A 27,952-nucleotide genomic window follows, 5' to 3' on the forward strand; every position below is an offset into this window, starting at 1 on the left:
ACACTCCCCAAAGAGTTTAACTCTTCTCACTTTTACAAACTATCGATGCCCCAATAAAAAAGGTTGCTGAGGTATCTATAGGCTGTCACCCAACTAGATTCTAATAGAAATAATTCCCTCACCAACAACTAATACAACTGAGCCAACAACTAGTACAACTCAGCCAATTAGAAATAACATATGTGACAGCTAGGCTTAGTATAATTAAACATTTGTGGTCTTTTGTCTCCTAGAGAAGGTAAAGCTAATTAGTGGTCTAACAATTAATCGAGAGCCTGGCCTCTCCTTGTTACAAATTCTTCGACAAAATAATGTAACATTCTCCCTTCCTTCTCCCACGTTTTATTACACTCAACAGAATAGAGAAACAAACAGAACCTTTTAAACACTCAGCTTCCCCATTGGCCCATAAAGCGGATTTTGTGCTGAAATGTCGGCCGAGTTGGCTGTTCTAGCTGTGAAGTCTTTCCTTGGATGTTTACGAGTATAAGTATAAGTATTGGCAGGTCTATCACAATTCTTCTGGGTGATGCCATGCTATCCTCATACTTAATCAAATTCTTTCCCCAAACACGTAGCTTTAATAACTCTCATAGGTTTTGGCTGTACTTCCTTTATCCATAATTTCTTATTTTATTTTATTTTATTTTTTGGGGATAAGAAACAAGCTTTATAAAATATAAAAGAGAATAAGGACCTCATAAGAAACAACAGTGCAAAATCTAAAACAAAAGGGAAACAAAAAAGATACTAACACTGCTTAAAACAAATTATTTTTCTGTTTTATTTTTAAATAGAAATGAAACTTTGAATTAATTATGATAGGATAATACAAAGTAAAGGGAACCTGGCTATAATAGACAGGTCCAAAACCCAACTACAAACAACAACAGCACATAAAAGAGCATGTACAGATAAACAAAAATACACTAAACTTTCACAGAAAATAGTTCCAATCTCTAACTAGGTCTAAGAAAGGAACTCCCTCATTAGCCTTGAAAACCCAAGTTGCGACCCAAAATTTTAATTTTTTTTCCCCCACAGAATTTCTGCTGTCAATTCTCAAAAAATTCTGCTATTTCTTTAAAGACCCAGCTTGGTTTAAATCAATGCAGGAAGAATACAATGCTCTTGTCAAAAACAATACTTGGACTCTTGTGCCATTTGATCCCAACATGAATTTAGTTGGAAATAAATGGGCTTTCAGAGTTGAAAGTGAAAGCTGATGGAACTCTTGATAAGTATAAATCTCAATGGGATGTTTGCAAACACTAGGAATAGGAATTGATTATGATAATACTTTCAGTCCCGTAGTTAAACCTGCAACAGTTCGGGTGGTACTTGGTCTTGCTGTTCATCTAATTGGGAAGTAAAACAGTTGGATGCTAGCAATGCTTTTCGCAATGGTGTTCTTAATGAGACAATTTACATGATTTAACCTAAAGGTTTTATTGATTCAAGAAAACCTAAACGTGTTTGTAAGTTCAACAAAGATTTGTATGGCCTAAAACAAGCTCCAAGAGCTTGGAATGATAAGTTGAAACAAACTATGTGCGAGTGGGAATTTCATGCATCAAGGTCAGATAGCTCCTTGTTTATATGTGGCTCAGGTGATTAGCTGGTTATATTGTTTGTATACGTTGATGATATTAATTACTAATCCAAATCGAAGGATAATTTCACAGTTGATTAGAGATCTTATCAAGTCATTTGCTTTAAAATACCTTGGTCTAATTAATTATTTTCTTGGAGAGAAATATAGGAATACAAATGGAACGTACTTGTCTCAAAGTAAATGCAAAATTGTAGTTTTTGGAATTAATTCTTCTAATCTGATTTTATTGAAGAATAAAAAGGCCAATTTAGCAGAAAACAATGTACAAGAAAGCTAAAAATGGAAAAAGGAATAAACTTTACAACCTAAGTTTAGTTGTACAACACACTCTAGGTATTTACAAAGAGATAACACCTATGCTATCAATATTTCTATACTCCCCCTCAAGCTGAGTTGTATATGTCATACAAACCCAGCTTGGAATTAAATTCTTCAAAAATCATTCTTGGTAGGTCTTAGTTAGGATGTCCGCAATCTGTTTCTTTGTATGAAAGTAGTTAAACTCAACGACCTTTGAATTTACCTTCTAAAAAATGAAGTGTCAGTCTATTTCAACATGTTTAGTTTTGTCATGGTGAACCGGATTCTTAGCAATGTTGATTGCAGCTTGACTATACTATACATTTTACAGAACTTGGGAGAGTCGATTCTCAACTCATTCATCAGCCTTTTGATCCACATCCCTTCACATATACCTAAGGCCAAAGCACAATATTCTGACTTTGCACTACTCCTTGAGACCACAGACGGCTTCTTACTGCGCCAAGTGACTAAATTACCCCATACATAGGTGCAATAGCTATTGACAGATAGGAAATCATGTGTATATTAGTTGTGTATACTTAGTTTCCATATTTAGAAATAGATTTATTTTGGTATTTATGTTAGAATATTTTGAATAGCCTATATATTTTGTAACATGTTCATCAGAAATAAAAAAAAAAAAAAACAGCAATTTCTACCAATCTCAAGTAATTCTATAATAACTTGATCGTCTCTCAGTCAGCTCTCCAGCCCAGCTAGAATCTGTGTAGACTTCTAAGTCTCAATTGTTGTATTTCCTGAAGTGCAAACCGAGACCTGGTGTCATTTTCAGATACCTCAGATTATGATGAACTACTTCCAAGTGCTCCTCGAAAGGATTGTGCATATCTTGGCTTACCACGCTTACAGAGAAAGCGATATCAGGTCTAGTATGAGAAAGATAGATTAGTTTCCCCACTAATCTTTGATAACTCCCCCTCTCTACTGGAGTTGAATCCTCACTTCAAATTGCTTTCAAGTTTGGATCCATTGGAGTGTCAACAGTCTTGCTCCCAATCATTCCAGTTTCTTTTAGAAGATCTAGGATATACTTTCGTTGAGATATAACAATTTCATCATTGGATCGGGCTACTTCCATTCCAAGAAAGTATTTGAGGGGTCCTATATCTTTGATTTCAAACTCTAAGGCAAGAAGTCTCTTGAGATCTAAAATTTCACATTAATCGTCTCCAGTTAGGATTATGTCATCCACAGACAATGAGAATTGTCAACTTCCCTATTGAAGAGAACTTAACAAACAGAGTATGATCAGCCTGGTTTTGAGTATATCCATAGGTAATAACTAACTTTCCAAATCTATGAAACCATACCCGAATTGACTGTTTCAAGCCATAAAGAGATTTGAGAAGTTTGCACATGACCACTGGAGTATTTTTTCATCCCCGGTGGAATTCCCATACAGACTTCTTCGAGTTCCCCATTCAAGAAGGCATTCTTTACATTCAACTAATATAAGAGTCGATCACAATTTACAACAAGTGATAACAAAAAACTCTTAATGTATTAAGCTTGGCGACGGGAGCAAAGGTCTCCTGATAGTCAACACAATATGATTGAATGAACCCCTTCGCGACCAACCGAGCCTTGAATCTGTTGATGCTCCCATCTGAATTATACTTGACAGTTAAAATCCACTTGCAACCAATTGTCCGCTTTCCTTGAGGTAACTCAGTGAGAACCCAAGTACCATTTTTCTCAAGAGCATTGATTTCTTCATCGAATGCAATCTTCCATGTAGGATCTTTTAAGGTAAAGAATAAAGCAGACCAAGACTGTGAGAGCTCTTTTATAGGGACTGTACAGAGTAATTATAATAAATAAAAAGAATCAAAAAACCTATAAATAAGGAAACATATAAATACAATAAAAAATCTACAGTTGTCACACTAAAATCATATATTTGTGAATTGATTTGCTAGCCGTCAACACTCTCCTCCTCAAGCTTGACTATAAATGTTAATAAGTCCAAGCTTGTTTGTGAGGAAATCAAAAACTCGTTTAGAAAGTCCCTTGGTCAGTATATCTGCCAATTGTTGATCAAGAGTGCACATGTTTAATACTTATGATCCCTCCATCAATCTTTTCTTTAATAAAATAGCGATCCACTTCTACATGCTTGGTTCGGTCGTGAAGAACAGGATTATGTGCTATACTGATAGTGGACTTGTTGTCGCAGAATAGTTGGATAGGTGCTTCGTATTCTATCTTTAATTCTTCGAGCAGCCGTTTTAGCCAAATCACTTCACATACCCCGTGGGTCATAGCTCTAAACTCTACTTCTGCACTACTCCTTGCAACAACGGTTTGTTTTATACTTCTCCAAGTGACAAGATTACCCCATAGTAGGGTACAATATCCTGATGTGGATCTCCTATCATCAATCGATCCAGCCCAGTCAGCATCGGTAAAGACTTCCACCTTTCTTTCATTTGTCTTTTTGAAGTATAGCCCTTTTTCTGGAGTTTGTTTCAGATATCTCAAGATTCTATATACCGCATTGAGATGACCTTGACAAGGATTGTGCATGTACTCACTTACAGCAAAAGCAATGTTTGGTCTAGTGTGAGATAAATAGATGAGCTTCCCTACTAGTTGCTGGTATCTTCCTTTGTCCACTGGATCACCTTCAAGCATTTTAATCTTGTCTCCAAGTTCAATTGGAGTTCCACTAGGCTTGCTACCGAGCATCCCAATTTATTTTAGGAGATCAAGAGTATATTATCGTTGAGATACAGAAATGCCTTTTTTTCTTCTGGCTCCATACCTAGAAAATATTTCAATGCCCCCAGATCTTTGACTTCAAACTCCTTTGCCATCATTTCTTTGATTCGAGTTATCTCCTCGGTATTACTTCCAGTGACAATAATATCATCGACATATACTATCAGGATAGTAATTTTACCTTCTTCTAAATGTTTAATGAATAAAGTTTGGTCAGTTTGACCTTGTGTGTAGCCAAGATTTTTGACAACTTTCGAGAATCGATCGAACCAAGCTCAAGGAGATTGTTTTAGGCCATATAGTGACCTATTAAGCTTGCAAACAATTTTGGCATTAGAAATTTCTTCAAAGCCTGGTGGTTGGCTCATGTAAACTTCTTCTGCAAGTTCTCCATTCAAAAAAGCATTTCTTACATCAAGCTGATGTAATTCCCAATCTAGATTTGCTGCAAGTGAGAGTAGGACCCTGATGGTATTGAGCTTGGCAACTAGAGCAAAAGTCTCAGTGTAGTCAATCCCATAGGTCTGGGTGAATCCCTTTGCTACCAATCGTGCTTTGTACCGTTCAATAGAGTCATTAGCATTATACTTGACTGTAAACACCCACTTGCACCCCCACAACACTCTTATCAAGAGGTAATTCCACTAAACTCCAGGTATCATTCTGTTTGAGTGCTTTTATTTCTTCCAGTACCGTTGCTTTCCACTCAGGAATTTTCAGAGCTTCTTCAATGTTTCTAGGAACAAATATATTTGACAAACTAGAAGTAAAAGCTTTAAATGAAAATGATAGTTTTGAATAAGATATAAATTTGGAGATGGGATGTTGAGGGCAAGACCTAGTACCTTTCCTCAATGCTATTGGAACATCTAAATCAGAATTAGTGTTTGATTGGGGATTACCTAACTCATTTGAAGATGGAGGCTCTATCACCAGATTGGTTTCTTGACTGTGCTGCGGATTCATGATTGGATTACTGCTTTGAGATTTATGTCTCCTTGAATATACACGCAACTCTGATTGTTGTTGTAGTTGTTTCGGAGGATCTGTTTCTGCTTCGATACTAGGAGTATGATCATGAGTGTGAGTAGAAGTAGGAGCAGACAGATTATTTGGAAGAGATGAAACAATGGTAGGTTGACTTGTAGGCATAGGTTGACTTATAGGCAGCTCTAGCCCCCATGACCACTAAGCTTCTTGCTTTTGATGACTATTGTTCTCCCCCTGAAGCGAGGTGGGAGAGAAATATGGAGTGTTTTCAAAAAAAAGTAACATCACTATAAACAAATGTTTTTTTAGTAAGTGGACAATAGCATTTATAGCCTTTTTGAGTTGAAGAATATCCAAGGAAAATAGTTTTGATGGCTCTCGGATCAAGCTTGCTACGACCTTGTGAATGAACATGTACAAAGGCTGTGCAGCCAAATGTCTTGACAGGAAGAGTGTTTGTGGAAATGTGGGGATAGGAAGTTTGAAAAATGGAATAAGGTGTTTTGAATTGTAGTGGCCGACTAGGGAGACAATTGATGAGATAGGTAGCAGTGAGAATGGCATCTCCCTAAAGATATTTAGGGACATGCATAGTAAACATAAGTGCTCCAGCTACTTCTAAGAGATGGCGATTTTTCCGTTCGGCCACACCGTTTTGTTGAGATGTATCAACACGAGCTTTGATGGATAATACCATGCTTGACTAGGCAAGGACTTAGAGTGGGATTAAAGTATTATGTGCCATTATCTGTTCTTAGAACACAAATGGATGTTTGATATTGAGTTTGGACCATTTGGTGAAAGTTTTGAAAAACTTGATATGTGTCAGATTTATGTCGAAGTAGATAAACCCAAGTGATGCGAGTATGATCATCAACAAAAGTTATGAACCATCGTTTACCTTGAGAAGTAGTGATTTTTTAAGGGCCCCAAACATCACAGTGAACTAGTGAGGAAGGAGTAGATGGTGTGTAATATTTTTGGGGAAATGAAACTCGTGTGTGTTTAGCAAGTTGACATACATCACAATGAAGAAAATCAGAGTTTTTATTGATAAATAAAGAAGGAAACAAATATCTTAAATATGAAAAACTTGGATGCCCAAGTCTATAGTGCCATAACATAATTTTGCTAGAAAAATCAGAATTAGCAACAAGGCCAGATACACACGGCTGGTGTGTTATTTGAGGCTGATTTTGGAAAAAGTAAAGTCCATCATGAAGCCTAGCACTGCCAATCATCCTCCCCGATGAAAGTTCTTGAAATTGACACGAGTTTGAGAGAAATTTAGCAACACAACGATTATCAGCAATTAACTTGCTAGCAGATATAAGATTACAAGTTAAGGACGGGACATAGAGGACTATTTAAGAGTAAGATCAGGAGACAAGCAGATATTACCAATACCAACAATTGAAGACAAAGTACCATTAGCAATTTTGACGCTAGAATTATTAGAACAGGGAAGATATGAATCAAATAAATGATATAAACCTGTCATGTGATCGGAGGCACCTGAATTGATAATCCAAGGTGTTGAAGAAATTTTTAGAGAAGTCAAAGCAGAATAAAAATTACCAGGGTGTGCTATTGAACATGAGGCCATATTAGATGTTGAAGTAGGAGCCAGAGAAGACTGATTCAGAAGTTTATACAATTGTTCAACTTGTTCCTTACTAAATGTCGGTGGAGTAGTGGTTGGTGGTGTATCAGAATTTCCAGTACCTTGAATTTGATAAGCCTTTCGATCATTTTGGCGCCGAGGAGTCCAATTGGCTGGTTTTCCATGAATTTCCCAACAAGTAGAACGAGAATGTCCATGTCGCTGACAGTGATCACACCATGGCCTTTCACCCATTCGATTTGGTCGAGGATCAGGATTAGACTTATTATTGGATGGATATTTGTACTTGTTAGAAGTCAGGGAAGAACTTGAAGGAAGTTGAGTATTCTGAACCTCAAAATCAGTTAGCATAACACGACGGCGAGCTTCTTCACGACGAACCTCAGAGAAGGCTTCCTCTGTATCAGGAAACGGTAAGCGACCAACCAAACGTCCGCGTACTTCATCAAGATTACTATTTAACCCGGTAAGGAACTCGAACACACGTTCCTTCTCGAGTTGTTGTCTTTGTTTCACACTACAGTCAATACACAAAGGAGTGGTTTCGAGATAGAGATCGAGCTCCTGCCACAAATCTTGTAAATCCAAAAAATTTTGGGTAACAAACTGAGTACTTTGCTTAATTTCTTTGAGTTTCGTGCGGATTTCAAAGATTTCTAATGCATTAACAAGGTCGGAGTACATACGACAAGCCGCATCCCACACTTCCTTTGCCGTCTTGAAGAACAAGTACCCATGACTTGTTTTCGGATCCATAGAATTAATTAGCCAAGCCAAAACAATTGAGTTTTCAACCTGCCATACCTTAGGATCGGTAGTAGGTGGAGCAGGAAGATCTCCAGTTATATATCCGAGTTTGCCACGGCCACAAATCACAATTTTGACAAACTGCGCCCGTTGTAAATAGTTTCTGCCTTCAAGCTTGTGTGTTGTAATGTGCAGAGAGCCACTATCATGGTTGTAGAGTGACTCGATCGAGCCGCTGGACTGGTGTTGAGAGGTAGTGTCTAAGTTTTGGAGAGGTTGACAGAACCAGAGTTGGCAGTGGAAGAGGAGTCTCCAGTAGGGGTGCACATAATACCCGCAAAACCCGAAAACCCACAAAACCCGAACCCAGAGAACCCGTTTTTTCGAAAAAACTGATAGACACCCCATTACATTTGTGTATGCTAGGAGGGATAAGGGGAAGGGAGCGGCTCAGGGGTAGTTGTGTCCAGGGGGTATTTGTCACTTAAAGTTAGTTATGAGAGCTGTTATTAGGTGGGAATGGGGTGCATAATAATACAGTGAGGTAATGATATATATAGCTGGTAAGAGTCAGTAGAAGTTTAGGCTGGAATTGGTGATTGTAACCTCTTTTGGGAGAGACCAGGCTCTCGAACACCTGGGTTTCAATGAAACAGAATTTCTTTCATTATTTCTGCATTTTGTTTTGCTGCTATATACCATTTTCTTGCTGTTTGGGTGCTTAAAAGTAGGAATATCCTATCAAATTGGTATCAGAGCCAACGATTTCTATGGGGCCGAAGAAAGATCTGCAGAGTGAGGTGCTTGAGGAGAGGATGGAGCTGATGCAGTCTCAATTTCAGAAGGAATTGGAAGAGTTGAGAGTGGAATTTCAGCACCTTCCCAGAGAATTGGAGACGATGAAGACTGAAGTGTTAAGGTTACCTGCGATGGAGAAGAAGATGGACCTTCTGGTGGTTCATTTGGCCCAGTTGCTTCAAGCTTCCGGGAAGACGGGCAGTGGATCTTCAGCTGGGGAGGCCGACTGTTAGAAGCCAGTTTTGGAGGAGGAGCATTGGTCGGGGGTTTGAACTCCACAACCTAGGGCACAAACTTTTTCTCCAGCACCGCCTATCATCGGAGAGCAATCCAGCGGCCACCACGAACAGCAGCAGCAGTCGTCAGAACCGTGGGGAGTTGCCCAGAATTTTGGCCAGGATTTTCGGCCACCTCGAATGGAGCTGCCTCTATTTTCAGGAGAAAATCCAGATGGCTGGGTTTATAAAACAGAACGCTACTTCTTGCTGATGCATCTTACGGAACCGCAGATGCTGGAAACGGCGATTATCGGATTGGATGGTGATGCCTTGACGTGGTTCCAGTGGGAGAACCAGAGAAGGCCGATTACATCTTGGGCAAGTTTAAAACAGCAGCTTCTTCTCCGATTCAGAGCGTCGCCGGTGGGGTCGGTCTCGGAGGAGCTCTTGTCGATCACGCAGACAACCACAGTTGAAGATTACAGGCTGCGTTGGGAGATGCTTGCATCCCGAGTCCCCGGTGTTCCAGACCACGTGCTGGAAGGGAGCTTTGTTCGTGGGCTTCAAGAAAACATTAAGGCTGCCTTGCACATACTTCAGCCTGTGGGCTTGGCCAGTATTATGGATACGGCCCAAAGAATAGAAGAAGGACACCAACTTATGCAAACGAGCCAGCCCATCAGACCAAATTTACCCAAGCAAACCTTAAGCTCAATAACTCCAAACAGAAACCCTTACCATACTGTTATCGTGAAATCAGTTGTAACGTCCCCTACGTCTTCTTCTTCTCAGGCGGCGGCAACCATCCGAAGCAACTCTGTTCAGCAGCCTAAACCCCCACAATTTCGCAGATTGACAGAGTCAGAGTACCAAGACAAGAAGGCCCGCGGGGTCTGTTTTCGTTGTGCTAAAAAGTTTCACCGTGGACATGAATGTGATCAAAAAATTTTGCAAGTATTGCTACTTTCGGATGAGGAGGATGCGATTCTAGCGGAGGAGTCGCCGCCTTTCTCCCTAGAAACCGAAGATCATTGCGAATCTGAAGAAACGTTGGCCACCCTTTCTCTGAATTCTCTGGTTGGAATTTCGTCGGCGCACACTATGAAGTTAGCTGGGCAGATTGCTAGTCGGCCAGTAACAGTGTTGATAGACAGCGGTGCGACCCATAATTTTATCTCAACAGAGATAGTGGCAGCAGTGGGTATGCCGATTACAGCCACCACTTGCTATGGAGTGCTCTTGGGGACAGGAGGAAAGGTCCGAACAGAGGGAATTTGTGCCAATGTAGAGCTGGATTTAGGAGCGTTGCGGGTTGTCACTGATTTTTTGCCATTGGAGCTCGGTGGGGCAGATGTGATTTTGGGTATTAAGTAGTTGGAGACGCTGGGGAACATGCAGGTTTACTGGCGATCAATGGTGATGAAATTCGAGATGGGAGGGTCTTGGATTACACTACAAGGAGATCCCAGCCTTTGCAAATCTCCCATCTCACTCAAGGCGATGATTTTATCAGTAGAAGGGGAGGCTCAAGGATTTTGGGTTCAATTGGGAACGCTGTCCACTGAAGTTGTAAGCGAGCAACAGGCCATTCTGCAAGCAGTAGCATCGGTTTTAGAGGAGTTCCAGTCTGTGTTTGATATGCCAGCGGGGTTACCACCTTTACGGGCACGGGAACACGCCATCATTCTTAAGGAGGGGGCGGGGCCGGTATCTGTCAGACCATACCGTTATGCTCAAGTTCAAAAGGATGAGATTGAGAGATTAGTCATTGAAATGCTTACTGCAGGAATAATTCAGCCAAGTAACAGTCCATTTTCGAGCCCGGTTTTGCTAGTTAGGAAGAAGGATGGGAGTTGGCGTTTTTGCGTGGATTATAGGGCCTTAAATAGAGAGACCGTGGCGGATAAGTTTCCGATTCCAGTCATAGATGAGCTGTTGGATGAACTTCATGGGGCTCAAGTGTTCACCAAACTTGATTTGAAGTCCGGTTACCACCCAATTCGGATGAAGGAAAGTGATATTGAGAAGACAGCCTTTCGTACACATGAAGGGCATTATGAATTTTTAGTAATGCCCTTTGGACTAACCAACGCCCCAGCAACTTTTCAGGCGCTTATGAATGAAGTGTTCCGCGATTTTTTGCGGAAGTTTGTGCTAGTGTTCTTTGATGACATTCTTATTTATAGCCCGTCCTTGGAGGACCATCTCACTCACTTACATTTGGTCTTGGAACGCCTTAAAGCGCACAAGCTTTTTGCCAATAGGAAGAAGTGCATGTTCGCACAAGCGCAGGTGGAGTACTTGGGCCATGTGATTTCGGAAAAAGGGGTGGCTGCCTACCCAAGTAAGCTGGCTGTAATGGAGACTTGGCCAACACCGAGGACTATTAAGGAGCTAAGGGGTTTTTTGGGGCTCACCGGCTACTATCGAAAGTTTGTACAAGGGTATGGGAGCATAGCGAAGCCACTTACAGACCAGCTGCGAAAAGATTCTTATGGCTGGACAAAAGAGGCAGATTCGGCTTTTATTCAACTAAAGAAAGCCATGTGTACGATGCCGGTCTTAGCGCTGCCAAATGTTTCAGTTCCATTTGTGTTAGAACCCGATGCGTCGGGGGCTGGTTTAGGGGCTGTTTTGATGCAAAATGGACGTCCCATAGCCTATTTCAGCCAAGTATTATCACCAAGAGCTCGCATGAAGTCTATATATGAAAGGGAACTCATGGCAATTGTTTTGGCAGTCCAAAAATGGAGACCTTACTTGTTGGGACGCAAGTTTTTGGTGAGGACGGATCAACGCAGTTTGAAGTACTTATTGGAGCAAAGGTTGGTGGCCCTAGAACATCAAAAGTGGCTTACAAAGCTGCTGGGATATGACTTTGATATTCAATTTCGACCGGGTTTGGAAAACAAGGCAGCGGATGCACTATCACGCCTACCGTGTGAATCGTTTTTGGCTGCCATCTCAGTCCCAAATGTCGTTTCCATTCCGGATCTTCAAGCTCATATTGCGACTGATCCAAATTTGTCCACCATAATGAAGCAATTGAAGGAGGGGCAGCAAGTAATGGGGTATACCTTAGTGCAAGATTGTTTGAAATATAAGGGGCGATTGGTCATTCCGTCTTCATCCCCTTTTATTCCATTATTATTACAGGAATATCACAGCAGTAACATGGGTGGACATTCCGGTGTGTTCAAGACGTTTCAGAGGATGGCCGCTGACTTATTTTGGCAAGGAATGCGAAGAGATGTACAGAAGTTTGTAGCGGAATGTGCGGTGTGCCAGCAGAACAAGTATTTAGCTCAATCTCCAGCGGGTTTGCTTCAGCCATTACCTATTCCAGACCAAGTTTGGGACGACATTTCAATGGATTTCATAGAGGGGCTGCCGAAATCTAACGGATTTGACTCTATTTTCGTTGTGGTGGACCGTTTGAGTAAATATGCTCATTTTATACCCCTTCGTCACCCATTTACAGCAAGTTCTGTGGCAGCCAGCTTTGTGAGAGATGTTGTCAAACTCCATGGCGTACCACGTTCTATTGTTTCAGACCGCGACAAGGTATTCCTTAGTTTATTTTGGAAGGAGCTGTTTAGGCTACAAGGCACAAGTTTGAAGAAGAGTACAGCCTATCACCCACAATCTGACGGACAAACCGAGGTGGTAAACCGCTGCTTGGAAACTTATTTGCGGTGTTTTGTTAGTGTTAAACCAACCCAATGGGCGAAATGGGTACCATGGGCAGAATATTGGTACAACACATCATTTCATTCAGCAGCTGAAATGACCCCTTTTCATGCCTTATATCATAGGGATCCTCCTCCCCTTATACGCTTCGAACCAGCCAGCACTAAGGTTTCGGCAGTGGAGCAAACGCTTCAAGAAAGGGATAATATTCTGGAGTTAATAAAACTGAACCTACATAGAGCTCAACAAAGAATGAAGACACAGGCTGATAAGAAAAGGAGGGATGTGCAATTTAAGGTGGGGGACTTGGTGTACTTAAAACTGAGACCATACAGGCAGAAAACAGTCGCTAAACGCGTCAATGAGAAGCTCTCTCAGCGCTACTTTGGGCCATTTCCTATCCTAGAACGTATTAGGACAGTAGCTTATCGTCTTCAGCTTCCACCGGACGCCACAATACACCCTGTGTTTCATGTATCGCAGCTCAAAGGGGCTTTGGGACAAACCCAGCAACCATCCAAACTCCCTCCTGAATTAACAGCAGAATTAGAGTGGAATTTGACACCAGAAACTGTTCTGGAATTTCGGCCAGGCACCCAGAAAGCAGCCCCTCAAGCATTAATCAAATGGAGAAACATGCCGGAATGCGAAGCGACTTGGGAGGATTTTCGGGTAATCCAAGAGCAATTTCCAGACTTTCACCTTGAGGACAAGGTGAAACTTGTGGCCGGCGGTAGTGATAGACACCCCATTACATTTGTGTATGCTAGGAGGGATAAGGGGAAAGGAACGGCTCAGGGGTAGTTGTGTCCAGGGGGTATTTGTCACTTAAAGTTAGTTATGAGAGCTGTTATTAGGTGGGAATGGGGTGCATAATAATACAGTGAGGTAATGATATATATAGCTGGTAAGAGTCAGTAGAAGTTTAGGCTGGAATTGGTGATTGTAACCTCTTTTGGGAGAGACCAGGCTCTCAAACACCTGGGTTTCAATGAAACAGAATTTCTTTCATTATTTCTGCATTTTGTTTTGCTGCTATATACCATTTTCTTGCTGTTTGGGTGCTTAGAAGTAGGAATATCCTATCAAAAACCGACAAAATCGGATCTAACCCGACCCGAACCCGAAAAAATCAGGTTGGATTTGGGTTTATAAAATATGTGCTGTCGGGTTCGGGTGTAACCCAAAACCCGACCGAATTTTTTTAAAAAATAAAATATAAAATAAATAAATAAAATCTGAAAAAAAAATCTTAGCCCTAAACTTTAGAACCCGACCCCTTTTTTTTTTTTTGGTCTTCTTCTCCTTTGGTTCAAGCTTCAGCACCATCAAGCCCGGCAGCCTCCCTCTTGGTTCAAGCTTCAGCACGGCAGCAAGCAGGAGAGAAGAAAAGAAGCCGAGTGCCACTGCCTGCCGACCCAACCCATCGAGACGAGAGCCCGGAGCCTCCCTCACCCTCAGCTCTCACGCGGCGGCACCACCAGCAGCGCGACACGCCTCGCCTCGCCAGCAGCGGTCCGGTAAGCACAGCTATATATATTTACATTTAGTGTATATATATATATGTTAGGCAGGTTTCGGGTCACCATTTCATTAGACCATTAAGTTAGAATTCATAATTCAGATTTCATATAATTCAAATTATGAGATTATGAAATCATTTCTTGGTAGAAACCATTAAGTAACCAGATGGAATAGTCAGTTGTCAAACCATTAAGAAATGGTCTAACAGTTAGGCAGTTAAAGTTTTGTTTTGGTTGGAAATAAGGGCAAGTCTTGTACACAAAAGTCAGAGATTTTGGGTTTGAAATTGGCAATATGGGTTCAGTTTGAACATTTTGTTATACAATTAGTTTAACTTTTGTTAGGCAATGAACATATGATGCATTAATAAGGACCAATGACTAAAACTTTATTGTATGCGATGGTCAAAGTATATTTTTTGTGTGTTTATCAGTGTGTGTTTTGTTCATAATCAAAACAAAGGGTCAAATTGTTTCATAACAGTATTGTGATTATTACTACTTCTTTTGTCTAGCAATAACAATTACTTGAATTTCCATTGATTTGTTAGGTAATGGATATTGATGAGGTAGATGAAACTCTTCCCCCAATAGATGATCAAGATCAACCACCTCTCACTCAAACTGAAAACCCTACTCCTCTTACTGATCAAGGTAGAAAAACTAGAGCTAGTAGAAAGAGGGTTAGACCTCCCCCCATCCCTAGTGCTAGTAGTACCGGGAAAATAAAGGGAAAAGGGTCATCTATTTGGGATCATTTTACTAAGGAAGATCCTCCTCCACCCTCGACAGATCCTAACGAAGAGTCTCCTCCCCCCAAGTGCATATGTAATTACTGTGGGTCTGACTTCTTGTGTGACAGTAGAAAACATGAGACCAGTCATTTGTGGAACTATTTTAAGAAAGTATGCGGCCTAAGTCCGTATAAGATTGATGAGCAGAGACAAAAGACTTTAAGCTTTCCGCATGTAAAGAGAGGGAAAGAGGGGGAGACAAACTTAGTAGCGGTAGCTTATAACAAAGAAGCTTGTAGGGTAGCCCTCACACAATATATTGTGTTGGATGAGTTGCCATTTAGACGTGTCGAGGGTGAAGGGTTCAAAAGATTTGTCAAAACACTCCAACCTAGGTTTGAGATCCCTTCTCGAATGACTGTTACTAGAGATGTATTGAAGTTATATAATGAGGAGAAGGCAACATTGAAAAATATTTTGAGTCGTGAGAGGATATCGATTACTACCGATAGTTGGACTTCCATTCAAAATTTGAATTACATGGTCATCACTGCTCATTGGATTGATAATTCTTGGGAGTATCAGAAAATAATTATCAATTTTTGCCAAGTGGTAGATCACAAAGGGGAAACCATTGGCCATGAGATCGACTTATGTCTTTTAGATTGGGCATCTCTAAGTTGTTTACCATTACGGTAGACAATGCTTCGTCTAATGATGTTGCCATTAGATACTTGAGGCAACAATTCAAGGAGAGAGAGAGGCCTAATTTTGGATGGAAAGTTTTTACATATGAGGTGTTGCGCTCATATTGTGAATCTAATTGTCACTGAAGGGTTGAAGGAAAAACATGGGTCAATTGCAGCAATTAGAAATGCTGTGAGGTTCATTAGGTCTTCTCCTGCTAGGCTAAAAAATTTTAAGGAACGTGTCATGTAGGAAAAGATTAAATGTAAAGGGCTTCTGTGTTTAGATGTCCCAACAAGATGGAACTCCACATATCTAATGCTCAATTGTGTAATGAAATTTCAGAAGGCATTTGACAAGATGAAAAGAGATGCTAATTATATGAAATATTTTGATGAGGTTGACAAAGATGGAATACCAAAGGAGGGCCCCCCCACTGTTGATGATTGGGAAAATGCTTCAGTGTTTTTGAGGTTTTTTTAGACTTTTTACGAAGTAACATTAAAGTTTAGTAGGTCTACTTATGTTACTGCTAATAAGTACTTCATTGAGATCTCCAATATGCAACAAAAACTGTGTGACTTAGTAGCTGACGATGATGAGAATGAGTTATTGAGGACAATGGCAATGAGCATGAAACTAAAGTATGACAAGTATTGGGGAAAACTTGATTATTGCAATGAGGCACTTCTAATTGCCTTGGTCCTTGACCCAAGATACAAGCTTGACTATCTCAGTCATTGCTTTAGTGCTACTTATGATGAGATGACGTACAAAGAGATGGTGAAAAAGGTAGAGAAGACAATGCGGGCAATGTTTGATCAATATAATGAGACAACATCAAGTCTTCATCCATCAGCATCTATGACTCAGCTACAATCAACCTCTATTGTTAGTTCTTCATCCACATTCGTCATGCCTGTTAGTGGTCGACCTAGTGCCAACAAGAAGTCACGAAATTTGCATGATGAGTTTGTGGCACGAAGATTGGAGAAGGATGATGGAGTGACAAAAAATGAGGTCGATAAATATTTGGAAGAGGAACCTGAGCGACCAACTGAGAATTTTGATGTTTTGGAATGGTGGGCTAGTAGTGGCTGCAAGTACAAGATCTTGTCACTCATGGCTCGTGATGTGTTAGTTAGCTATACCAGTTACCACCGTTGCTTCTGAGGCGGCATTTTCTATAGGAGATCGAATTTTAGATCCTTTTAGAAGCTCACTAAGCCCAAGGATGGTCGAAGCATTAATTTGTCTCAATAACTGGTGGAGCGGATCACATCAACCCATCATTGTTCGAGACTACATGGAAGAAAAAGAAGCGCTTCAAACATCAGAGTATCTTGAGTCAGGTAGTTTAGTACATTTTAATATTTATTTTAAATGTGTGAATATTTTTTTATAATCTAATATTTATCTTTTATATTAAAAATATTTGTAGAGATGACCAATGATCCTACAAGTGCTGGGCCTGGGCCAGCTTCATCCTCTATCAATTTTCAGTCTTCAGCCTCATCTGCTGCACAACAATCTACAAATTAAAAGAATTGCAATTGCTTGTAAGAATTTATTCATGCCTACCTGCCTTTATGTTATTTATTATCCTTGATTTCTTTTCTTTACTAATTTTTCTTATTTGAATTTTGAAAGGAATGAAGGAAAGGAAAGAAGGAAAGGGCATGAACTTTTGCTTTTCATGTATTTTGAATTTTTATAGACTTAGTTTATGGTTGTACACGACTTATGGACTTTATTTTGGTTTTGTGGTTAACTAGTTATGTACTTAAGTTTATGAATTTTATCGTTGTTTATTTATGGTTGTATTTTGGAACTTTGACATTTTTAATGTTTGTTTTGTATTTGATAATTTGAACTTTGTATTTTAAGTGTTTGATTTGATTGACATTATATTTTAACTTCTTTTTTCTTTTCTCATTTTTTTTAAATTAAAAGATGTATAATAAGTTTCAGCTTTACAATTTGTTGAGTATCTTTTTTTCCTTTTTGTTTGTGCCTTGTTCCGATAACTGAACTCCAATCCAAGGGTAGGTTTTATGCTGGTATTAAAAAAAAAATGGTGATATTGGTCAAAAAGAAAAGAAAAAAAAAAAGGGAAAGTACATAAAAATTGATAGTACATTTTCCCAACTATTCTTCTTTTCTTAGGAGCTCTCTAAATTTAAGATTTGTAGTAACAATTTCTTCTTTATGTTAGTAGTCAAGTATTAATAAATTAGTCATGTATTTATATACATACATATTTTTTGAAAAAGATGATATTTTTGAAAAAAAAAAATAGTATTTTTGAAAAAAAAAAATGGCATTTTTGAAAAAAAACGACATTTTTGCAAATCTGGGCTTTTCGGCCCAAAATCACAAATGGCTCATCAAACCCGAAATTACACCCGAACCCGAACCCGAAAAAATACAAGAATTTCGGATCGGTTTCGATACCATTTTTCTTAACCCGAAACCCGCAAAACCCGAACCCGATGAACCCGAAACCCGAAAATCCAACCAGTGAGCACCCCTAGTCTCCAGCAGGAAGGGTTGCGTCACCTGCAGAGAGAGTTGTATCTGCCATTGTTGCCGGAGAAGAAGACTCGAACATTAGAGAAGAAGAAGAGGAGTTTTATGGCTTTGATACCATAAAGAATAAAGTAGAGAGAATGTTTTGAATTGTATTTTCTTGTGTTATCGATCAAGACTATGAGAGCCCTTTTATAGGGACTATATAGAGTAATTACAATAAATAAAAAGAATCAAAAAACCTATAAATAAGGAAGCATATAAATACAATAAAAAATCTATAACTGTCACACTAAAATCATATATTTGTGAATTGATTTGCTCGCTGTCAACATAAGGCCTCATAAATGTCTGCAGGAATCTAAATAAGATCAAGGGAAGAGACAAAGGCTCGGTAAATAGGTGTTAATTTCCCATAAGCAACATATTTCTCTATTGGGTGATTAGTACAAGTTCTAACACCCTTTTGAAGAGCAATAAGCAGGTAAGTATCATCAATAGTAGGAGAAACTAACTCATGAGTCATAGTTACCTTACCTTCATGATTTTCAAGGTCGTGAGAGCTCGGATGAAAGTTTGAACAGTTTTTGTCTTGCATGTCGACCTCTATATTTCCAGCTTTTCTCCTGCTATAAACACAAAGTTACTTGTTACCTATATCAAATTGTGCTTGAGTTTGAAGTGGTGGTATGATTGAAAGAGTGTTTGGATTTTCATCGGAGGAAAGTGAGGTCGGACTGACTATAGGAAGTGAGGAGGACGGGGTGGATGTCTATTCTGGACTGAGATTTGGTTGTATAGGCAAAGAAGAAGGCAAGGAAGAACCAATTGATTGTGATAACACAAGTAAAGTTTGAGCAGTTTGATGATGTTCACGTGTCAAGACATTGGGTTGAAAAAATGCAACCTGATGATCCTGAAGAGTTTTCCAAAGTTGATATTCCTTTGAATACTCCCCCTGAATATCAGGTTTGGGAAAGAAAGATTGGTATTCAAAACTGAATTACATACAGTGTTATAGACCCTCTTTGTAACTGGGGATTAACATTTGTATCACTTTTAAGTACTAGAATATCCGATGAAGAGACATTTGTGAGATTTTGGATCAAGCTTTGTGCTTTTAAGATCATAAATATGGACAAAAGCTATACAGCCGAAGACTTTGAGTGGAAGAATTGAGAAGGTTGAGATATGAAGGAATGTTGCTAGTAACAGATTTCTTGGGGTTTTGAATTGTAGTACTCGGCTAGGCATACGATTTATGAGAAAGGTGGTTGTGAGTACGCCTTCCACCAAAACTGTTTAGGAGCATGATTTGAAAACATGACGGATTTTCTTCCACCCACCCCATTTTGTTGTGGAGTATCAACACATAAACTAATATGAACAATTCCTTGCTCTAACAAGTATGGACCAATAATGGAGTTAAAATATTCCTTCCCATTGTCAATTTTCAGAATTTGGATTTTTTGTTTGAATTGATTTTGAATCATGGAATGGAAATTTTTAAAGCAACAAGCGGTTACTGATTTATCTTTCATGAGAAAAGTCCATGTCCTAGTGTGATCATCAATAAGGATACAAAACATCTAGATCCATTGATATTTGTTACCCGTGAGGGTCCCCAAATATCATTGTGTATCATTGAAAAAGGTTGTGAAGGTTTGTAAGAAAAACTGGGATAAAAGTTTCGAGTATGTTTAGCAAGTTGACAGGCTTCACAATGAAAAAAATTTGGTCGTTTGTGAATAAATAACTGAGGAAATAGTTTTTCAAGATAACCAAAATTTGGATGTCCAAGGTGAAAATGCCAACATGATAAGATTGTCATTCGAAATAGACTCAAAATGAGAAACAGAATCCAAATGGTTACCACAACTTGATTTGTGAATTTGTTTATTTTAGGAGAATCCTTGAGAATATAGAGTTCATCATGCATTTCAGCACTGCCAATCACCTTCGACGAGCCCACAACCTGAAATTCACAAAGATTTGGATAGAATATAATCACACAATTCAGGTCTCTTGTGAGTTTGCTTATTGAGAGAAGATTGCAAATGAATTTATAGAACAAATGAAAGGAGAAGGTCATCTAACAATTTTACAAAACCAATCTCTATCACTTTTGAGAGGGATCCATCGGCAATTCTGACTGTGGGGCAATGAGCACATGGTTTGTGGTGTTGAAGACTTGTAAATCACCTACCATGTGGTCGAAAGCCCCTGAATCCACTATCCAAAGACTTTTGTTGGAGGATGCAGTGAATGTGTGAGACGAAAAACCTTGATGACACATTATACCGACATTTGCCTTGGTTGAATGTGGTCTTGCTGTTGCATAAACTGTCGAAGAGGTTTTGGAGGTACTTTGAGAAGTGGTTGACTTTGTTCCTTTGAGACATGGCTGAATTTGTGGCAATTGGTTGGTAGAGGACTCTCGTGAATTTGAGAAGATTTCTGAGATTGAGCAGCCATTAAATTTTGAGATTGAATTTTCGCGATGAATAGCAGAGAATAGTGTATGTGCATGTAGAGAAATATGTGAAAAAAAATTGATGCACTCAAGACAGATGGAAAAACTTAGCAAAAAAGGTGCAGCTGTTTGATGAAATCGTGAGAGAACCCTAGATGAAGAGTCACAGCCGAAGCAGGAAGTGCTGAGGAAGAATACGCAGGAGACGCTATCACGCACCTACACGCGCTCGGCGCATGTGCGAAATCGTCGGGGAAAGGGGCAGCGCGTGTGACTCACGCGCCACTTTTCTGGACTTCGAACTTCGAACTTCGAACTTCGGGGTTTTGTCGATTGGTGGAGCAAGCTTCCTGGTCAAGAGGTGAGAATAGAAGATGACTCTCAAATGTTTTCTAAGATTGAGCCTCAAAGAACCAAACCATAATTTTTTAAGAGCAGAAAAAAAAAATTGGAAAGATTTCCCAATTTTCGGACTACAAATGCTCTGATACCATATAGTTTTTAGGATTAATTCTTCCAATCTGATTTTATTGAAAAATAGAAAGGTCAATATATAGGCAGAATACACTGTACAAGAAAGCTAAAAAATAGAAAAAGGAATAAACTTTACAACCTAAGCTTAGTTGTATAGCACACACCTAGGTATTTACGAAGAGATAATACCTATGCTATCAATATTTCTACAATTACTAATCTCTTAGTCAAGCTTCACATGGAAGGTGCAAAAACTTGTCCTAGTCCAACATATTTAGCTCACAAACTGTCATTAACTGAAGGTGTCCATTTTCAAACATAGCTCTATACAGCAATACTTTAGGAAAACTCTAGTATCTCACCTTGACAAGACCTGATGTTTTCATTGTAAACAAATTGAGCCAGTTCATTCATGCACCTACTATTGTGTACTGGGAAGCATGTAAAAGGTTACTTAGGTACCTAAAAGGATCGATTACTAAAGGATTATTGATCCCACCTTCCCCTCATTTAAGTCTTGAAGCATACTCGAATGCGGATTGGGTAAGCTATCCATATGCAATGCTCTTGGGTGAAAAATTGTTGTCCTAGTCTGCTAAGAAGCAGCAAGTTGTTGCTCAATCAAGCACATAGAGTGAGTTAGCTGAAATCCAATGGCTAAGTTCTTTACTCATAAAGAACTTCGAGTCAATTTGCCTCATTGTCCCATCCTATGGGTTGACAATCAAAGTGCAGCTACTCTAGTTGACAATCTGGTGTTTCATGCTCAATCTAAACACGTTGAGATTGATTTGCATTTTGTCAAAGATCAAATCATTGCTAAGGAGCTTGACGTTAGATATGTGACGTCAATTGATCAAGTTGTGGATGTGCTCACTAAGGCCTCGCCAATTAACATAAATGTGTATCTCAAGTCCAAGCTCAAAGTGGTCTCTACCCCTTTTCACTTGAGGGATGATAGAATAGTTAGTTGAGCTCAAGATTATTTTAGTTGTATTTTCAGTTAGTTAGTTATGCTTTGTTGTATTCAAAGTCCTTTCTGTTACTTTCAGTTACTGATAGTTTCATGTATATCCTTGAGCTTAGCTCCTTTATAAAAAAAGTCCTCTTTTGAAGATTTTTTCAACTTTTGCAAAATTCAGAGAGTTCACTCTTGCAAAGTTTTCTCTCCAAATAGCCTTGCTTAGTTCTTTCTTTCATACAGTACAATAATACTTTTTTTCCCACAATGAATCCTCACCCAACACTTTTCCTTGAAAAATTCAGTTAATTATTTTCAACCAAATGACCCATAATGTTGCTAAAACTACACAATTCAACATAACAAATGCCATGTTAGACTTAAAAAAAATAGATAGTATCTTTGGTAGAGAACCTTGGACTCTCAACATTTCTCACAAAAGGATATAAACTAGATTAGGTTTATTTCCTAAATTATAGTACTATTGTTACTTGTTTCTTTTATTTCGGATTGCTAGCTGTAAATGGTCTGAAGCATCTTGATTCTCTCCATTCGATCTAGTTTATTTCTTTCCTAAAATAAATGGTTATGGGTAATTTCTTTGTTCTCCTTTCTCTAGTGTTTTTTATTTCCTATCAAGATCTAGTTGAGACAACAAATGTTAAAACAACTTTAACCAATGAGCGCAGTGATGCACTTCTAAGATCTCTTCAGAGACTCCTCAACTCGTCCCAACAAGTTCACCCACCCTCTACATCTATTCCTAAAAAATTATATGGGTTCATTGAACAGTAGACAATACAAGGCAAGGCTAGTTGCAAAAGATTTTACCTAATCCACTGGAATTGACTATCAAAAAACATTTGCACCTGTGGCAAAATTTAACAATGTTTGAGCACTCTTACCCTTATCTTTGGCGACAAACTTAGAATAGAAACTAGAGCAGCTACTTGATCCAAATATGAATTGGGAGTGTGTGTGGATGATAGCCCAATTGGTATTGGAGAGATCAACATCTATTGGAAAAGCTCATTTATCTTTCTCATACTAGCTAGTCCAAATATTGATTTTATGGTTGATGTAGTAAGTCTGTTCACCATGTAAGTGCATATGAAAGTTGCCACCGGATTTTAAAGTAATTCAAAGAGACTACTGTAGGGAAAGGAATATTCTTTAAGAAGAATGCTTGAAGAAGTATTGAAGCATTTAAATATGTGGATTGGGATGATTTTGGTCTAGGGAAATTTAGTAAGTTGGAGGAGCAAGAAATAGTTGGTATTAGCAAAAGCAGTGTTGAAGCAAACATTAGAGCAGTTTCTCAAGTAATTTGAAAGCGATTGTGCCTAATAGTTTGCTATTTTAACACATGTTCCAGCAAAAGGTCCCCAAATATTGATTATTTAATTTTTGAATACTTAAGGATCATCTTTGACACAGAAAGTCAGAAAGCTCAGTATTGTACTTAGATCTCAGTTGAATGAATATATATATATATAAGGAGCGACGCACCTACTTTTTTGACAATATTGATGCATACTTTTTCTATTTTCGGCACCTAGATAAATATAATCCTAAAAAAATTTATATGACAATATACATTGTAGTTATTTAAAACTTCCCACAAATTTTCAAGAAATTCTTAATAGTTTACGAAGCCGAAAACAGGGTTCAAACTATCAATTTTTACACACGTACACAAAAAACCAGACACACGTGCAACAGACAGTTTGAACCTTGTTTTCGATCCCATAATTTATTTAGAATTTTTTGAAAATTTGTAAGATGTTCTAAATAGCTACAATGTACACCGTCATATAAAAAACATTGAGAATATATCTATACAAGTGCCAAAAATAGAAAAATGATGCACCGGTGTTGTCAAAAAAGTGGATGTGTTGCAGTTGCTATATATATATATATATATAGGCATTTCAATATTACTAACCAATAGAAGCAGATACACTTGTCCTCCAGTTGAAGAACATCTAAATAGCTCTTCGCTGGTTAGATTTATCTAGAAATGAGCTACAGTAGTTGATTAGCCATTTAGCTCATGAGATTAATATCATAAAATGTCACGAAACTACATTTATATGGGATATGTCTGTCATATCGAGAATGTGACATGGCATAGAACAATGATAAACATGAAATAAAACCTAGATAAATGTTTGGAGAAAATTATAATTGTACGAGTCCATATTTCAATTCCTCAAGATGCATGCCTCCAAAAAGTTAACATGCTCTAACACTGTATTGGTCATTCCCTAGGCACTAACCATTCTTAGATTCCAAAACATAGGAAGAAGAAAAAAAATTGCTTCCATTTTCCTGAAAAATTCCAGGTTGTTAAACATGTTTTTATGTGTTCTAGTTTATAACAACTAGCGGGACCTGTTTCTGATTCAACGTTAGCCAGAAAAAAGGTTATTTCTCCAGCAATAGCTGAACAAATACCAAACAGATTGAGTAGGCTCACTTGCTATCTTTCAACATCTAATGTTAATAGGGGCAACTTGAAGAATATATGAACACACACACACACTACGATTAACCCAATTGGAAACATTCCAACACAAAAGGATTTTAAAAAAATAACAATAAAATTAAAAAGCCAAAGCCCCAAATAACATAAACTCAAAATGAGCAAACTAACCTCTGTTCCATCAGAGAGAAGTTTAGCTAGCACGGGTATCTCATACTGGTAAGCTTTCTCCCACTCAGGATTACTGGTAATATCCCTTATCTGATCAAAACCCAAAACACTCAATTTTAAGTTAATTAGTCAAAAGGAAACATAACCCAGAAAAGATAGGAATGGTACCTGCAAATCAACATCGTGGAGAGAATCTGGGCCAGACAATAAGAAGGCAGCCTGAAGTTTTTCTTTGAGGCCATCACACAAACAGCACCCGGGCTTTGAGTAAAGGACTAGCTTTCTTGGAGAAGAAGAAGAAGAAGAAGAAGAAGATGGTGACGACGAAGAGGGACACGAAAGAGCCGAAGGAGTAAAGACCCACTTAGCTCTACATCTTGTCATGTACATAGCAGAGGTGGGTCTTCCCACAGCCACCGCAAATGCAATCGCCATTTCTCCCAACTCCGCTCGGGCCACGGGCACTATTTTTCAGTGAGAAAATTTATCGAAGCACCTAGGAGTGGTCCTAACGATCAGTTTTAGAGATAACTACCTAAGAACCCAAGACACCAAATACAGCTAAAGGGGATTCTTAACCAACTTTTAGTAGCAGCATTACATTAGGAGCAAATTTTGATTAAGAAACCCCACTTTTCTAAAAATTAATATAAAATAGAATAAATAGTATTTTTAACCCATGAATTTTTGACAATATCAAATTGTGCCTTTAAAATATACAATAACATCCTCCTAATTCAGGACCCTTACACCATGTAATTAAATAGTGTTTAACTCACTAAACAAGTCATTTGGACTTAAAACGTGTAATTGAAACTAACCATATGTTTAGATACTAAAAGTCAGTCATTTCATTAAAAGAGTTTGATCTCAATACATGGGATCCCAACAGAGTTTAAAACTGCTACAAACTCAAAAATGTATACAGAAGTTGACCTAGGCGGCAAAATTAGGGTCCAACCCTAATTCCATCGGATAACCTCGACCGTGGCAGACGAGCAGGCCGCAGATGTACACTCTGCCCCTGAAGCTCTCCAACTCATGGCTGGCCTAGCTTTTCTTTTCCTTTACCTGCACCATTTAGCACCCGTGAGCCGAGGCTCAACAAGAAAACATAATCATGCTTATAAGTAATAAATCATCATATCACCGAATCATAATCAACATGCCTAGCAGTAATAATCCTACTCGTGTATGCAATCAATCCAGATAAGTGACTATAAAGTCACGCCAGGGTCTATTGCCCAATTCCTCGTATAATCAGCGTTAGAGCTAGCCAAGCGTACTTAGCGCTTCTTATTTCAGGCGGCCTTAGGACCGTCCAAGCATATATCACGCTTCTTGGTTAGCTTAACCACATCGGTCGGCGTTCAGCACACTATAGCCGCCCTTGACTCATAAGACAAGCCTTTAAACCCTCGACTGATAAGTCGAGTCTTATAAACTTTCGACTTATAAGTCGAGTCCTTTAAACCCGACTTATAAGCCAAGTCTTTTAAACCTCCGACTTATAAGCCGAGTCTTTTAAACCTCCAACTTATAAGTCAAGTCTTTTAAACAGATATACCCTTGACTAATAAGCCAAGCTTTTCATCAGACACCATAGAATGACCTTGTAACGTCCCAAATTTCCTAATAAGGCTTAGGGCCTTGATTAGGGGATCTGGATGGCAAATTATGGAATTATGTGATTATATGATATTTATGTGTATTATTATGTGATTATGTGAGTAATATTATAATATGACTAGATATGCATGTGTTTTGTGTATTAAATATGCATGTGGGCTCATTTGTGTTTAATTGGACAATTTTCATAATTTGGCCTGTTATGGTTATATTTGGCATATATGTGGTTGTTTACCCGGAAAACGGCTGCTGATGATGTGGCAAGAATTTCTCACACGTGGTTGACACGTGGCGGAAGTGATGTTCGACTATCGACCAGAGGCACATCGCTTCGTCAGGGCTTAACTATTAGATACGACCAGGCTGGTCGTATAATTTGATTTATTTCCTTCTAAGATTGTAATCCTGTAATAATTGCATTGAATATTTCCTCTTTATTACCTTGATACGCAGTTATTAAGGAAAGTTAAGGCCCATTGGCCCATGTAACCCTCCTTGAGCCTATAAATATGCATGAAATAGCTCAAGGAGGGGACTTTTTGATCTCTGAATCTTTTTGCTAAGTATTGAGAGAAAGAGAGCTATAGTGTGATTATTCATCGTTTTATTATAATTCTTTCAAGGTTTGTGAAACTCAAGAACCCTAGTTCTTTGATCACGGCTTTGAGATTCAATATTAATAATAAGCACTAAGTGGACGTAGGTCATTACCATTCTTTGGGGTCGAACCACTATAAATCCTTGGTGTTTTCTTCTTTTCCATTAGATTAAATTCTTAATTGTTGTTTAATCTTTTGTCGTACATTTGACTCCATGTCGTTGGCCAAATCTAGGGTCAACATTTTGGTGCTTTCATTGAGAGTTTGACGAAAAACTGTAAGAGAATCTAATGGCGAAAACATCCAAGAAAACTGGACAGGCCGCTAGCGCTGCACCATCCCAACCTCCTCCCCCAAATGTGGCTGAGAATGAACCACATTTGGAGTTTGAAGAGGAGGAGTTAGATTCTGAAATGCTGAGGGCAACGCTAGGGGTGTTGCAGGATGAGTTGGCTAATCTGAGGGCCAATCAGGAGAATGCTGCGGAGACAATGGCGCTGCAGCAAAGAGAAATAGAATGCCAGCGCCAGGAGCTGAGTGAGCGACAGGTGGAAATGGATCATCGGCAGAGGGATGCCATGGCCGCTCTTGAAGCAGCCATCCAATTGGCTTGGAGACAGGCTGCGCCAGCCTCCCATCCAGATCAGCCGCCGAATGTGCCACCTCAAAGAAGTCCTAATCCTAGCCCTCCGCTCCAGCCGGCAAGCCCTCAAAGGCCGGAGCAGCACCTAGGGATCCTGAGCAGCAGCCCCCATCTCAGGCTGGTCGAGGCAATCCCCAGCGCCCGAGGCAGAATAGGGCCGGGCATCCACCCCGCAGGCCTAGACGCCCAGGGGATGAAGAGCCGAATCTACCGAGCAGGGGACAGCGTCCTTCCGCCAACAGAAGGAATATCGAATCAAGCTCTGCGATCAGGGCCCCCCACGGCATAGCAATGCACGGGGACCCAATGACTAGCGC

The 27,952-nt window shown here is 39.2% G+C and overlaps 1 protein-coding gene across 5 annotated transcripts in view; it reads right to left on the minus strand.

The window, feature by feature from the left end:
* Positions 1-25,334, minus strand: part of LOC133804650 (uncharacterized) — a 43,280-nt gene extending 17,946 nt beyond the window's left edge. For 2 of the 5 annotated variants that reach the window (XM_062242794.1, XM_062242793.1), the window contains exons 1-2: positions 24,933-25,332; positions 24,765-24,854 (exon numbers count right to left, since the gene is read on the minus strand). In XM_062242794.1, the coding sequence (XP_062098778.1) occupies positions 24,765-24,854; positions 24,933-25,199 (357 nt within the window). In that variant the 5' untranslated portion in view covers positions 25,200-25,332. Of the gene's footprint in view, positions 1-18,733; positions 18,827-24,053; positions 24,123-24,764; positions 24,855-24,932 lie in introns of those variants that run through there. The other 3 variants (XM_062242792.1, XM_062242791.1, XM_062242795.1) reach the window with 3 other exon arrangements.
* Positions 25,335-27,952: the final 2,618 nt, after the last annotated feature.

This window comes from Humulus lupulus, chromosome X, assembly GCF_963169125.1.
Source record: "Humulus lupulus chromosome X, drHumLupu1.1, whole genome shotgun sequence".
Classification (NCBI taxonomy): domain Eukaryota; kingdom Viridiplantae; phylum Streptophyta; class Magnoliopsida; order Rosales; family Cannabaceae; genus Humulus; species Humulus lupulus.